This window comes from Trichomycterus rosablanca, chromosome 1 (genome assembly GCF_030014385.1).
Source record: "Trichomycterus rosablanca isolate fTriRos1 chromosome 1, fTriRos1.hap1, whole genome shotgun sequence".
NCBI classification, from domain to species: Eukaryota; Metazoa; Chordata; class Actinopteri; order Siluriformes; family Trichomycteridae; genus Trichomycterus; species Trichomycterus rosablanca.
Genome location: NC_085988.1, coordinates 45293094 through 45308282, shown reverse-complemented (window position 1 = coordinate 45308282; position 15189 = coordinate 45293094). Strand labels below are relative to the sequence as shown.

Below are 15189 nucleotides of genomic sequence, written 5' to 3'. Positions count from 1 at the left end.
AAACCAAACACTGCATTTTCTTGTTATAGCTAAAGTAACTATAAATTCTGTTCTTTATCAGGGATTTTTACAGGACAGAAGTATGTCATGACATCTGTCCATGAATTGAAACTGAAGCGCACTTGGGTCATGCAGCAGGACGATAATCCAAGATACAATCAAATATACATTTAGCTGGCCGCTCAGGTGGCACAGCGGTAAAATACGCTAGCACACCGGAGCTGGGATTGCAAATGCATCATATCGAGTCTGCACATAGTAGAGGAATAATGTGATCAGGGTGCGGCTCTCTGTGCACAGCTGATTTGCATATGAACTCGCCTTGTGCGGGTGAAAAGATGCAGTTGGCTACTGCTCTCGTGTCGGAGGGGGCGTGTCAGTTTGCTCTATTCAATCAGGGCGGGGGTCAGCACCAGTAGAGAGAAAGCATAACTCAATTGGGTAAAAATTGAACGCACTAAAAATCGGGAGAAAATGCATTAAAAAAAAGATACATTTAGCTGAACCTAAAATATGCAAGTCATACTCAAAAGCCTACAAATGTTAATGAGCTGAAGCATTTTTTTCACATGTAAGACAATCGAATCAACTTTCACGACTTTCAAGTTGTTCAGATTGCTGTAAAGTTTACACTACACAACTGGATCTCTTGTAATCAGGAGTCTTCAGTCGTTGTGTATTTCACACTACACGACTGATCGGCGATAGGGGGTTTCACACTACACGACTGATCGGCGATAGGGGGTTTCACACTACACCATCTATCATCAGGAGGAATCGCAGGTGAGTCTGTCTGGTCTTCCAAACTACATTTTGTCACAAAAACACACACAAAAAGTGAAAAGGGGTTTAATGATACCGTGTCCTAAAATGCACGTCAACAATAAGCAAGCGATCAAAGTTATAAAATCAAGGAGAAAAAATAAATGAATCAGAGTGGATTGGGCTACGTGACCAACAGGGATCGTCTGTTCTGTAATGAGTTGGAGGTTAACTTTTTTTGCAATGCAGTGTTGGTGTTTTATGGTGTGTCGAGAACAATAAGGTCTGAAATACTGTAAAACGTGTGTGTGCCGATGTATTCTGACAGAAACTATATTATGCCTGTCCCACGTTTTTACAACTCCTTCCCTGCGTTTCCCCTCACCTTGTATCTTGCGTTCTCATTGCCAGTTGCCCGACTGAAACAGATATTTAACATGCTAGGTATTTTTCTTCAGCCTGCGAGTCGTTAAACAGTTCACACACAGCGGTCGAGAGCCGAGTTTTGATACCCGAGCGAACACCAAATTGCTTCTGAGCTGCCACATCTAGTGGCGACCAGTTGGCGAGCAAAAATCAGGGCAAAAATCATGTAGTGTGAACTAGACATTACATGATCCTGGGGACCTGGTTTCTGTCTGTGTGAGGGTATAGCATGTTTTTCCCAGGTTCTACTGAACCCACCATGAATGAAGGGGCTGAGGATGAAACAGTTTCTAAAGATTAATATAATACAAGATGTTTTCGTTTTTTATGGGGCCTGTGAGACACCACTAGGCAATTAAAAACCTATTTCAACAAAACCAGTAATATTTACACAGAAATCATTTTATTTGGGACATTGATGATCAGTCAGAAGAGTTCATGCAAGAAAAATACAAAAGTCTTTTCAAAGAGACACCAATTTATTTTTGAGGAAGGAAAGAAAACTAAATGGAATCCTGATATTTAGTCAGTAATTCTCAACATTCTCAACAATTCAAACATTGCAAGTGCTTTCTACTTCGATTAACCTGTTATTAAGAAGAATGTAAGAAATAAAAATGCATCATTTAAAAAATTTATTAAAAATACAGCATCTTCATACAGTTACATCTGTAACGTTTGTGCAGTTTTTAAGTGCAAAGGTCTAATTTTATGTATTTGTGCCTGATATGACCTGCATCAGGATGAGCTACAAATCGTCATCAACAAGAGCTTTTGTGGTCATAGTACAATTATAACTAAAGTCCCGTAAGAGCATGTCAGTTACAGCACATAAGTCTACTCACGACAAGTACAAGAACTGGAGTAAGTAAAAAGGTTTTTTTTTTCTATGCCAAGATTGTTCAGTAGTGATTAAATTGTAGAAATAATTAAATGAACAATCAGTGAAAGACAAAGGCTTTAACTGAGGATTATTTGTGCAGGTAAGCATCCAGCCAAAGCTCACCAGACTTCTTCAAAGACCTAAAAAAGAGGAAAATAAAGGTGCTTAGGAGAATGCAGTGCCAACCACATACCATATTATACACACATTGTATTAGGTAAATTGTATTACGCCATTTCTCTCCATGGAAGCCACGCAGATTCTTGTGTAGTCACTTGTAATCTCTCGGCTGGACTACTGCAACTCCTTGCTGGCAGGTGCACCCATGTCCACTTCTAAACCCTTGCAACTCATTCAAAATGCTGCTGCTTGCCTGGTTTTTAACCAACCTAAACACGGCCACATCACCCCACTGCTGTGTTCTCTTCACTGGCTTCCTGTCGCTGCACGCATTCAGTTTAAAACACTGATGCTCGCCTACAAAGCTAAAAATGGACCAGCCCCAAGCTACCTTCATGGTCTAATAAAACCCCGCTCTGTACCACGCAACCTCCGAGCCACTAGTCTCGCTCGACTTGAGCCTCCATCCAGAACTTGAGGAAGACAAGCATCAAGGCTCTTCTCTGTCAAATGGTGGAACAAACTTCCACTGTCTGAGTCTCTTGCTGTCTTCAAAAGACAATTAAAAACCCACCCCTACTAAGCACTTAAGCTGACGTACTTACTTACTAATGCTCTTATTTATTTCTTACAAAAAAAAAAATTCTAACAGGGTTTCAGCAGATTTGTATTCTTTGACTGTTGTCCACTTAAACTAGAGTAATGAAATGTTTACTATGGAAGCACTTCTGTAAGTCGCTCTGGATAAGAGCGTCTGCTAAATGCCGAAAATGTAAATGTAAAATGAATAAATATAATATTGAATGTTTTGTATGTATTGCTGGTTAAAAGGGTTATTAAGTAAAGAAGTGTTGCTGAGGTTGTGTAAAGCAGTGAGATATATTGGCACCCTGTCCAGGGTGTGTACCTGTCTTGTTTCTAGTGTTTGCTGATACTGCGGAAAACACTGTGTAACAATATAGGAACAAAACATGCATACCTTTATCTGGATAAAAGAGAGCATATACCAAACAGATGCAAATTATGTTTTACCACAAAGCACCCACCCCTAAATCTTAAAAATTCCACGAAAACCCTGGTACAATCTAAGTTTCTCATTTTTTAAAATTTATAATAAAAAAAACTTCTAGGATCTGAATCAGATCACTGAGCTTATAAATGAAATTGCAGCATAAATGTACTACCTGACAATGTCACTCCATGCCTCCCACAGGCCTTTGACCTGGTATTGAACTCCATATTTCTCACAGAGCTTTCGCACGTGAGGAGCTGCATGGACGTAGTTATGACGAGGCATTGTGGGAAACAGGCTGGTATAAAAAAGAAGTGCAGATACCAGTTAAAACATGCAATATACAAACACGTTCCTGCATGTACTGATGCACTTGTTAACATAACTCCAAAATATACAATGTTCTTCTACTCACTGGTGCTCAATCTGGAAATTAAGGTGACCACTGAACCAGTCGTTGAAGGCTGACTGCTCAACGTTACAGGTGGCTCTCAACTAAACACAAGGAAATAAAAGTACACATTACATACTAAGGAGTAAACTCAAATCTGTATTACCATTTACTGTGCTAAAGGGTATAACAATTTACTATACTTAGATACTTACGTACAGTTAAACCAAGTGGACTTACTGTTAAACTCTTGTCTAAACCATATAACCATTAAGCTATTGGAAACTCAATAATGCCCCTTAATATGTCGTAGTTGTGGTGTGTAATATAAACACCACCCATATATGTTTAAGGTGTGCAACCATGGTGAAAACTAAGGTGCAGCCACAAAAAATTGTACCAAAAGGGCAATGGGTATAGAAGAGTATTGGAAATATTGTCTAGAAGTTCCAAACTCATGGCACAGCAGCAAACCTGTCTGGCTATGATAGAAAAGCCCAAAATTTCGTTCAGAGGTCTTAACATTCTCATGAGGGCCAAAAGAAAACCCCTGTATTACTGTAAAAGACTTACAGGGTGATCTGTTGAAGGCTGCGACAAATGTGTCCATGGCAACCGTAAGAAAATCATTTAACTACCAAGAACTTCATGGCCAGACTCCATGACGCACACCACCCCTGTCCAATAAGCACAGGAAGGATTGCCAGAAATACACAAGATGGAATTTGGATTGGCCTGCAAAGTTCTGGGACACAGTTCTATGGAGTGACCAATTAAAACTGGAACTGTTTGGCCACATGGATCGGAGAGTTGAAAAAAGGCGAGGCTTATGACCAGAAGAACACTATCCTACGGTCAAGCAGGTGATGATTTGGTAATGTTTTTCTGCTGCAGGAACTAATAAGGAACTGGTAATCTTAGTAATGTGACTGCAATCATGGATTCATAAAAATACCAAGGCATTTTGATAGAGAATGTTATGCCGTCTGTGGTAAAACTGAATCTTGGTGATAATTAGACTTTTCAGAAAGACAATCCCAAACACTTCCAATTCAACCAAAGCTAGGGTGATGAATCAATTCTGGAATATCCTGAAGTGGCGTTCTCAGTTTCTAAATTTAAACCCCATAGAAAATCTTGGGTGTGGCTTGCATGATCATAATAAAGTTTTACCACTGCTTTATCCTGATCATGGTTATAGTGGGTTGGATTTATTAGGTGAAAGATAGGAAACAACGTGGACAAGTCGCTAGTCCATCAAGAAACTAAAGTACCCAGAAAAAAAACAATACAGGTGACTGAAAACCAAATTGAACCCAGGTTTTCAGAACTCAAAGAACTGCAGTGTTTTAATCCACTACTGAAGGTGGTTGGTCCCAGACCCTGGTGTCTTCTAGCTTCTGTATTTAAGAATATAGACATATCCGCCTAAGTGCATACCTGCATGCTAAGCCAGTCATCCTGTTTATCATGGTCAATGTCCATAGGAATGTGATTCATCTGGGTCACCCACACGAACCAGTGACTCTCTAGAAACCTGCAGCAAACACACACAAAATATAGTTCTTAATATATGTATATGTATAATTTTTATATACTGATACCTAGTTTAAAATAAAGTGTAAGTAAAATATTACAGAGGCTTTACCTTACAACAGTGATAAGCACCATCGATCCCAGAAATCCAAAAAAAGGAACATAACAAGAGAGGTACCGTGCATAGTAGGAGAGATACCATGCAAAATCCTAAACAGAAACAAAAGAAAGTGTTAAAAGTAGCTCTCTTGTCTCTGTTCCAAACAGATGTGACTGGAAAAGCAAAAATAGTAACCGTGGCAACTTACCACCCAATCTCGTTGCAGGTACATAGTCTGCAAAATGTGTATGTTAAAGTACACTGGGATGAGCAGTGGGGGCCCGACTGGGTAAAAGAGAAAAAGCATGGGGGTTTTATTTTAAATGTTAAATACAGATCACATGAAAATCTGTTCCATTCAATGCACACTTTTATAAAAAGGGTTACATACCTAAAAAGAAGTACTTGTGCTGATGGTTGTAGGGCATGTGCTTCAACTTTTTAACCCCATACTGAAACAAAGAAGGAGGTAATTAATAAAATGCCAAAAATACTTAAGCCATGCACTCACCATGAGCTCCACCTACCATATACATTTTATGGCCAAAAGTATGTGGACATCTGTCTATGAGCTTGTTGGACATTGCATTCTAAAACCATATGTGCCCCTCTCCCAGAAAGTTTTGCTTTGTATCAGATGCAATAGTGTTGAGATGTTTAAACACAATATTGTCAGTGCTTGGAAAAATAAAAACTGATAAAATATTAGAGGACATTTAACACACATTGTGCATAAAAAGAAAAAAAGCTCTAGCGTCTATATGTACACCTTAAAGGCCAATGAAAGTAAAGAATGTTTGACAATACCATGTCATCACCATATTGGTGTCACTGCACTGCTATAATTGGTCTCGCACCCAAATAATATCTAGTCAATGGGGGTCCTATGTAGGTCCCTTTAGATTAATACAGGCCCACCTGTCCTAGAGAACGGCAGTAGGGTGCGGGTTACAGAATCATGCCCACCTGCCATGCTGGCAGGGAGCATGGAAGCACAGACAGTAGTGTTTCCTTTAATCAGACAGTCTCTATATGTTATTACTGTTCATTTTGTTGGCCTCCTTGCTATGGGCTCTTTGTTGAGTACTTTATGGTGTTTGTACTTTTGTGACACCTGCATGCCCTGCTAGGCTGGTACTTTTGCTTTACTGGCTCATTTCCCAGCATTCCTTGATCTCCTTTCATATGAACTCAACCATGCTGTAGATTTTGTTTGGGGTCTTTTATTTTTCTTTCCCATTATTTTGGCCACTTGTTGTTTTCGTTCTCTTCTTTCTCAGATTTGAGGCTATTTAGCCACAGTTTTGTTCTACCTTGGTAAAGTATCCTGCAATTGGGTCCATATTACGACCTTGCAATGTACCAATCAACAATGTCCTACCATAGGTTATTGCATTTACTTTTCATATTGCATACAAATGCATGCATATGGTAGGTGTAGCTTCTAACATGGTTAATGAATGTGCAAGGTAGGTGTAACGAAATTATTTGGTGGGTGTATATGTATTGTAAAAACTATGTGCCAGTCCATCACATACATGAAAGGAAGATGTGAGTTTACCTCCACAGGTTGTACATTCCCCAGTACCAGTAGTTTAAGCATGTTGATGTCAGGGTCTTTGCGTACCACATTGGGCTTAGCATGATGCTGAAAGTGTCGATGGTTCCACCAGTTTGCAGAGGCACCCTATTATCACCAACACACAAAAATTGGAAAGGTTCTTTAAATTTTTTAAGTATATGTAAATTTATTCCAAGACCAGAAGTTTAATTTATTTCATAATAAAACTCTTTTAAATTTTTTTTTTTCATTTTTTTATATAACAAAACATTTTGGCACCCCTTCATTCAGTACTTTTACTAAGCTACAACTTTCTTTAGAAAAAAGTCTGTACATGCTGATGTGTGGGTTACGAGATAAAAACTAACATGAAAAGGCAGCCCAGTAAATCCATATGATCACATATATTCTAATATACAAAAATATCAATGAGTAAGAACATAATTGTACTAACAAAATGTAGTAATACAGTGACATACTGAGCTAATGTAGCAATCAAAAAGACATTTTATTTTGTGTATTATTTGTATTATGATGTAGTTAATATAAGTTAACATTTACAAACTAATTTAATTCAGCTGGAAAAATGAGAACATGGTTGCTGCCCCCAGCAGCAGCAGATAATTAAAAACTTGTTTTGGGTGTATGGAAAAAATGAATAAAACAAAGAAAAATAGTTGCATTTCTAAAATCTCTGTATGACCCTCTTTTATTTACAGATGCATGTTTCTAAGAATGAAAATACACTTTAACAACCTTTTAACTTGTCTTTTCCAAGGGTGTCAACAATTTTAGTTACAGCCTATTAATGTCATTAATGTCTAAATGTGGTACCTTAAGATGTCCAATGACAAATTTGTGCACCAGGTGATCCAAGGTGGAATTTTTGAAGACTGACAGGTGCCCAAAGTCATGCTGCAGCCAGCCAGCCTGAGACTGCATGAGAGAAAAGCATCACTATCACTGTTAATCAAAAATCAAAGTAAACTTAAAAATACCAATTAAAGAAATATCTGATAATACATGTTATTTTAGCTTGATTTTACAATATTCCAAAGAGCGTCTTGTGATTTTACTGAATGCTTGGCCTTGGAGAACATTCAGTGACAGTTTGTCCTCAAGTAGTTGAAAAGCTTTAAGGTGTGTTTTTGGTGGTGTTTAACATTGTCATATGTGTCATTTGAGCACATGCTTTAATGGAAATGATAAGATTTAAGGAAATCTAATCTTGACTATCTTTACTACAAGGGAACTGACATAATCAATTCCACAAATGTACTTTCTTGTTTTTTGATTCATTCATTCACTGTCTGTTTTACCACCGCTTTATCCTATTCAAGGTTGCGGTGGGTACAATTCATGGGGCGAAAGGTGAAAAACACCCTGGACAAGTTGCCAGTTAATCACAGTACAACTTTTTTTAGTAGTGCCAAATACTAAGACATTCTAAAATGTGTATACATTTGTTAAATATTTAACTATTTAAATAGTTATGCTGATTATATGATTTGCAACAAAGCACATTGCAGGGGAACTCTAATAATAATTATCTTAGTTATTGTGGTCCACAAAATGACCACAAACTTATGGATCAAATATGGGTTGAATTAGAAATAGGACCGTGAGCCATTTAACATCTGCCTGACCTGACAACTGTTCTTTAAACAAACTGGGCACACAAATATGGACCATATCGTATATTTTCCAACATTTTGTCATTTCACACAAATTCACTCTGCTGTGGTTATCTTAATTTACATGAAAACATTTATTTTAACTGTGACCACTTTACTAATGACTGTTGCCGTTAATGCCAGCATTTTAATTGAACCCTCCATCATAACATTGACATACAAATTGTTGTAAACTTGTCATGCCGAATGTCATATGCTATCATGAGTGGTCATGACAGTCGATGTCAGCTATTATAACAGTGTTATGCTTACAAGTAGCTATAATTGTCATGACTGTCTTTGGGAATGTGACTTTATATCATCACGTGAAAAGAAACTTTCATGACAATACAAATGATGAAAGCCATCATGACAATAACATGATTGCTGTTGTATTGCCTGATAGCATATGATTTGGTATGCTAGGTTTTTGACATTCTTATGTCAGACAGGCTTTAAGTATAATGGTACCCAGCTAACAGAAGTTAGATGAAGGCCTACCTGTGCTGTGGCCAGAATAACACAACATAGAATTGTAATAATCCAGCCATTGCCAAAGTTCCACAGCAATGCCAAAGACAAGGCCTCGAGGAGCAGAATGTGGCCGAGATGCAGGATGAAAAACAAGGGATTTGTGCGGAACAAGCCCTGTTCTTCTAACTGCTTACGCATAGCACGGAAGTCTTCCACTAAGGCAGCCTAAAAAAGGAAAGGAAGTAAAATGATGATGACTAGAAGGAAACACTTTAAACAAGTATACATTATAATGGTATAAACTATACATGACTGTATACAACCATAACAAAAATAAGAATCTTACAGCAAAAGCTACGGTTTCCAAGTGAAGACAAGTGCTGGTGTATTTTTCATATGTCTGGGCTGTGGAGTAGGGTGGTACTTAAAAATCCAAGCCCTGCTAAATTTTGAAAAAACCTATATCAAGTCTGCCGAAAGCATGAGACTTTGAGACTCTGATGAGACCGAGGTTAAACTTTTTAGCCATAATTCCAAATTGTATGTTTGGTGCAAACTGGAGCTGAATCTTTAGTCAAGGTGAAGGGAATTAAGAACACTTCCAAATTGCAATTAATTTTGGCACAAAATCTTCAGGCCTCTGATAAAAAGCTGAGGATAAATAGGATTTTCACCTTTTTAAAACAACAACCCAAATCATACCTCCACATCAACAAAAGAATGGCTTCACCAGAAGAAGAAGAAGTTTTGGAATAGCACAACCAGAACCCAGACCAGAATTCAATTAAAAATCTGTGGGGTGACCTGAAGAGCGATGTGCACAGGAGATGCCCTTACAATCTGATAGATTTGGAGTGATTTTGCATAGAAGAGAGGGCAAAGACTGCCAAGTCAAAATGTGTCAGACTGACCCTACCCCAAAAGACAGAATGTCATAAAATTAAAAGGTGCTTCTACAAAGTATTATTTTGAGGGTGTGCACATTTATGTAACCACATTATTGTACTTTTTTAAATCCACCCCTTAAAGACTTCAGTTTGTTGCAGTTTAACTGAATTGTACAGAATGTAGGTCACATTAAAAGTAGAAAACGTTCTGAAATGTGAACGTTCTGAAACTTGGTCTTATATTTTACATCACAAAAACCTGGCATTGTAACAGGGGGTTGCAGACTTTCTATTCCTTCTGTATAATCTGAAATAACACATAAAAAAGCCCTAACTGGGCCAAAATGTAATTCCAGCATGAAGCAACAGGTGGCGGCACATACAGGAGTGCTATTGTGTAGATAAGCAGAACAAACTCTGAAATGACCTACAGTAACCTCAGCCTGAGTTCACTCTCATTCATGTTTCTTTAAAACCTCGCAGCCAATCACTGACCGAATCTGAGCTGAGAGAAAAGCTTCACCACGTACCATTCATTTAGGCCAGCCAGTAGGCCAGCAACTATTCCTATAGAAAAAAAGCATTTGTTACAGATTATGCACTCTGCTGTGCTTGTATGTACTGTAGACCTAAAGAGCCAAACTTTCAGTTTTAAAAAACTAAGCAAAACCTGGGAAGCTTGCATTGATAAACTGCCACTTTTTAAAAAAAAGTTGTGGCTGTGTTCAAAAAGAATATGGATGCTACACCGGTTCTTTCAATCATCTTGTCAGAAATATGTGGACAGTCACGGCTACCCACTCCTTTTTCACTAACTGATTCTTGGTATAGGTCATCTGTTCATCTCAGGGCAACAAACACTAATTATTGTTGTTAAAGGTCACATGCTAAACAATTTACCTTCTGTTTTTTTTTGGGAAGGTACAAAAAAACCTTGATTGACATAGGTAGAACAGGAGAAACCCCTCACAGACAGAGGTTGATATATGGCACCCACTCTACCAGCTATTTTCTCTCATAATTATTTAAGTAGGTAGTTCTTCTACAGTTTTGTACAGTACATTTGCTGTACATAATTTTAGACCATATGGCCAAAAGTATGTGGATACCTGACCACGAGATTGTTGGACATTAATTCCTATGAGATATCATGAGCATTAATATTGTATTGAATCTATATTTTAAAAGTTGATGTCTTTATAAAGCTGAGAAACATAAAGCACCATACCCAAACTATTTTTTAACAACAATGGAATCTTGATCAGGGTTGGAGTGGGTCCAGGGCCAGCCAATCTACCCACTGTCATAGTTTTAGAGGTGAAAGTACGTGAAAAAAACAGGTGATTATTGGAAGAGCTTAACAAACTCCTTACAGTGACAGGGGAGGCACACTATATGGCACCCACACTGTCTGTTGTGTCACCATGCCACACTAACTATGTTTTTTTTTTTACCTGGGAAAGTTTAATATGTTTAAAAGGTGTGTTAAACAGCCGCTCAGGTGGCGCAGCTGTAAAACACACTAGCACACCAGAGCTGAAATTTCAAACTCATCGGTTTGAAACTAAGCTCTGCCATCTGGCTGGGCTGGGCGGCTACATGAACAATGGCTTGTTGTTCATACAGGGTGGGAAAAGCCAGATAGGGACCTCATAACTGATGCAATTACGACCTCTGCACAGAGTTAAGGAATACTGTTGATCAGGGTGTGGCTCTCTGTACACAAGGCTGATCCGCATGTGAACTCGCCTCGTGCAGGTGAAAAGATGCAGTCGGCTACTGCACGTGTCGGAGGGGGCATGTGTCAGTCTCGCTCTCTTCAATCGGGGCAGGGGTCAGCACCAGTGGAGAGGAAACATAACGCAATTGGGTAAAAATATGAGATAAATAGGAAATAAAGGTCTACACTTTTTTTATTGGACTTTCTAGTAGAATTCATTATTTGTCCACACTGTTAAACAAATATTTACTATGCTGTTTTATCACAGACCTGCCATTTTGTGCAGCTGCTCAGATACAGTGCTGGTGCTGGACTGATTTTCTCTGGTTATTTTTTAAGAAACGGTTAAAGATAAATAACATGCTCTGCCATTACCCAACTTAAAAAGCACTTTTCACTGTAGTGGTTAACTTTATGACATAAAATTGTATTTAGCAGTCATGTCCAAGGAAAAGAACCAATTTACAATTGACATTAAATAAAATTAATAGGGTCTGACCATGGAAATATAATGGATGTCTTTGGACATTTCTTGTTAGCCAACACTTGTATTAGACAGTGATATTTAAGAAGATACTTTTATATCAGTCTCTTGCAAAACAACTAAAGAATGTATGCTCAGTATTATTACAGTTCAACTCTCAGATACAAACTGATGTAAAATAAAGTTCTATTAAAATGATATAGGCTTAATTTTGTGACACCCCTGTTTCTGTACAATGCTAATGAAAATGTGCAGTGTGCAGGTGCTGATGTACATTTTTGTTCTGGTCCTGGCTGGGCTCAGAAGTTGCTAATTCTCCAACCAGCAGCGGCCTTAAAAACTTCTTCACATAGCGCTGATCAGGATGAAAGGCTGTGAACGCCTCCTGCAAAGAACTAGTATTTTATTCACAAACACATTGATATTTACTTTTTACAAATATGATTAACAATAACATAAGCTATTCAGTGATCCATCATGCCCTGAGGATGGCTGCATGGTGCATTGTCATCCTGAAAGAGACAATTTCTATCAGAATAGGAATGTTTTATCATATGTATCGAGTAAGCAGACAAAAACGAATTACTAATTGCTAAATTAATTAGAAAGACACAGTGAACCCAAATTTGCATCTCTTGTTGTTAAACAATGGTTGTTACCGTTGCATCTTCTCCAGCGTAATGTCCCAGTACTCTGCATCCTCCGGGGTGCCTCTTGACCCAGTTGCTTACATTGTACACTTTCCTCTCAATCACTACCCACTGATCACCTTTGTGATTGTGTTTCTGCACCTCCTCCCAGGTATACTGTTTCAACGTGCTGTGCTCTCCCGCTGCCAGCTGTGCATCCTGATGTGCTCCACCACCCATCACTCAATCTGCAATCAGCGCTGCACTGCACTGAACACCAGTTCTGTCCCAAAACAAGTAGAGAATTATTCCTCTATAGTGCAACATCAAACATCTTTCTTAACTTTCCATTTGCATGAGGTTAACATGAATGTTTAGCTCTCCCCTGAAAGCTTACACATATTATCTGGTTTTGTCCCTTTCATACATTCAATGTTTATTGCTAGGGTTTTCAAACTACAGTGATGGCATATTGTATATCTCTGGCACTATTAAAATAACTATATACTTAAGAGAGAGAGGCACGGTGGCTCACACTGTCGCCTTACAGCAAGAAGGTCCTGGGTTTCCTCCGGGAGCTCCGGTTTCCACCCACAGTCCAAAGACATGCAAGTGAGGTGAACAGAAGATACAAAATTATCCATGACTGTGTTTGACATTAATCTTGTGAACTGATGAATCTTGTGTAACCCCCTTCTGTCATGAATGTAACCAAAGTGTGTAAAACATGACGTTAAAATCCTAATAAATAAATACTATTCACTTAAGATTTGATTAGCCATTTTTTGTTTGTACTGAATCATTTGCAATTACATTTCATTATGTTAAATTAAACAACTCATGTGGAACCAGTGTTAATAATTCAATTAAGTAAAATAATTTTAGTTTTTTTCAATGCACGCTACCGGTGCACCCCTCTGACACCCTAATAATGACAATAATTTATTAAAATAAAATAAATAAATAGGAAACATATTTATTACATGTAATAAATATATTATTATTTTTAGTATATATTTGTTACATTTACGTAATATAAATAACCTATATTCTTATTAGTACTCTTCCCTTTTTGTCCAAATAATAGGTTACATGCAAAACAAATAACATGATAATAAAATAATAAGCCACGTGTCTGAGTATTAAATAACTTTAAAAAATCATACTTCCCACTTTTTTATTTACTAAATAAAAAATAAAAATGCTTTTACATCTCAAACTAAACATGATATTCTATCCAATATAAAATAATGCACCAGCTTGACTAGTGGCTTTTTTGCAGCACACTAATCTAAATTCACCACCAAGCAGTGAAAATGGATTTGAAAAACAATGAAACTGCTTGGAGGTTCAGAGGCACAGTTTATACAGGGGTGGCTGCATAAATATGCCTGGGCCCTATAAATATGCAGAAGGTGGACTGACTACTTTCAATTGCCCATAGATATGTTAGTAAGTAATTGGGAGAGTGCCTTATCCTGCAGTGGACTGTATTTTTCTAAGATGAAACATTTAGTGTAAAAATGAATAGATTATTAATGCATGAATAAATGGATAAATTAATGAACTGATTAATTCATCAGTTAAACTGCTAGCCATATGTTAAGCAAAGATTAAAAGCAAGGGCTGTCTATTCAAATATGAAACATGACCCTCCATTCATGGGCCTGACTGGTCCTGACTGGTTTTCAGTGCTTCTCTATTCTTTTTTCTTTACTGTTTATCCACTTTTGTGAGTGGAAATGCCTTTTAATTATTCACAAGCATGGTGATTTTTTAGAGAACTAATTGGGCATGACTGGATTTCGAGTAAGTTTCAATACATTTTTTTTGTCATACTGGTGGTGGGTTCTGTGCCACCGTTAAACACTGGGCGCCAGACTTAGCCACTTACATATTCACCCACTTAGATCCTGCAGAAAGTAGCCCATATCAACATTCTACATTTATTTAAGAGTTGGGAGGGAACAAAAGTACCCCATGGCAAGGAGAACATGCCAAACTCCTCTCAGAAAGAGACAAAAGATGAGAATCAAGCCCTAAATCAAGGACTAATGTTGTTGTGTGGAGTTGTTTCACACAATACTGATCAATGCATTGATTCTAAAGAATCAGAACAAATGAATAGGCTTTGCAGTCTCGTGCAACTTGAACTTGAGACTCAGTTGCAGTACATTACAGATTAAAATGATAAATCTAATGAATTGCTAGTTAAGTATATGGATTAAGTACTGTACTCACGTTTGGATGGATGAGTTTTTGCACGCAGTGATGTTGGTATGAAAGTGTCCTCTGACGCTCTGATAAATAAACTGAGTGAGGTGTTATCAGTGGTACTGAGGTACAGCTCACTGATATTGGCACTCGGAACAGCGCTCGCTCTCCTGACAGTCCAAAACCGATCGTTCGAGCCTTTCTGCTCCAATCAGCGCGCGCTCTCAGTCTGCACGCGACCAATCAGTGCAGAGCCGGCGGGTCTGAGAGAGAGACAAATATAAAGCACGGGAGAGAAAGTCCGTTACATAAAACAC

At 38.0% G+C, this 15189-nt stretch overlaps 1 protein-coding gene across 1 annotated transcript; it reads right to left on the bottom strand.

Moving 5' to 3' along the window:
- Positions 1 to 1646: 1646 nt before the first annotated feature.
- fads2 (fatty acid desaturase 2) lies at positions 1647 to 14981 on the bottom strand. Its single transcript, XM_062993424.1, has 13 exons — positions 14900 to 14981; positions 12689 to 12941; positions 12304 to 12414; positions 8966 to 9163; positions 7626 to 7727; positions 6792 to 6917; positions 5622 to 5682; positions 5439 to 5515; positions 5243 to 5340; positions 5035 to 5131; positions 3619 to 3698; positions 3376 to 3501; positions 1647 to 2211 (listed from the first exon to the last, which is right to left on the bottom strand). Exons 2-13 carry the CDS (start codon positions 12896 to 12898, stop codon positions 2160 to 2162), a joined length of 1338 nt encoding a protein of 445 aa, XP_062849494.1. The 5' UTR covers positions 12899 to 12941; positions 14900 to 14981; the 3' UTR covers positions 1647 to 2159.
- Positions 14982 to 15189: the final 208 nt, after the last annotated feature.

Coding starts and splice junctions, on each gene's coding strand:
- fads2 (XM_062993424.1), bottom strand. CDS start 12,898: ATGGGTGGTGGAGCACATCAGGATGCACAGCTGGCAGCGGGAGAGCAC. Junction 7,728..8,965: donor TTATTCTGGCCACAGCACAG/GTAGGCCTTCAT, acceptor TCTCTCATGCAG/TCTCAGGCTGGCTGGCTGCA. Junction 5,341..5,438: donor ACCTGCAACGAGATTGGGTG/GTAAGTTGCCAC, acceptor GTTTCTGTTTAG/GATTTTGCATGGTATCTCTC.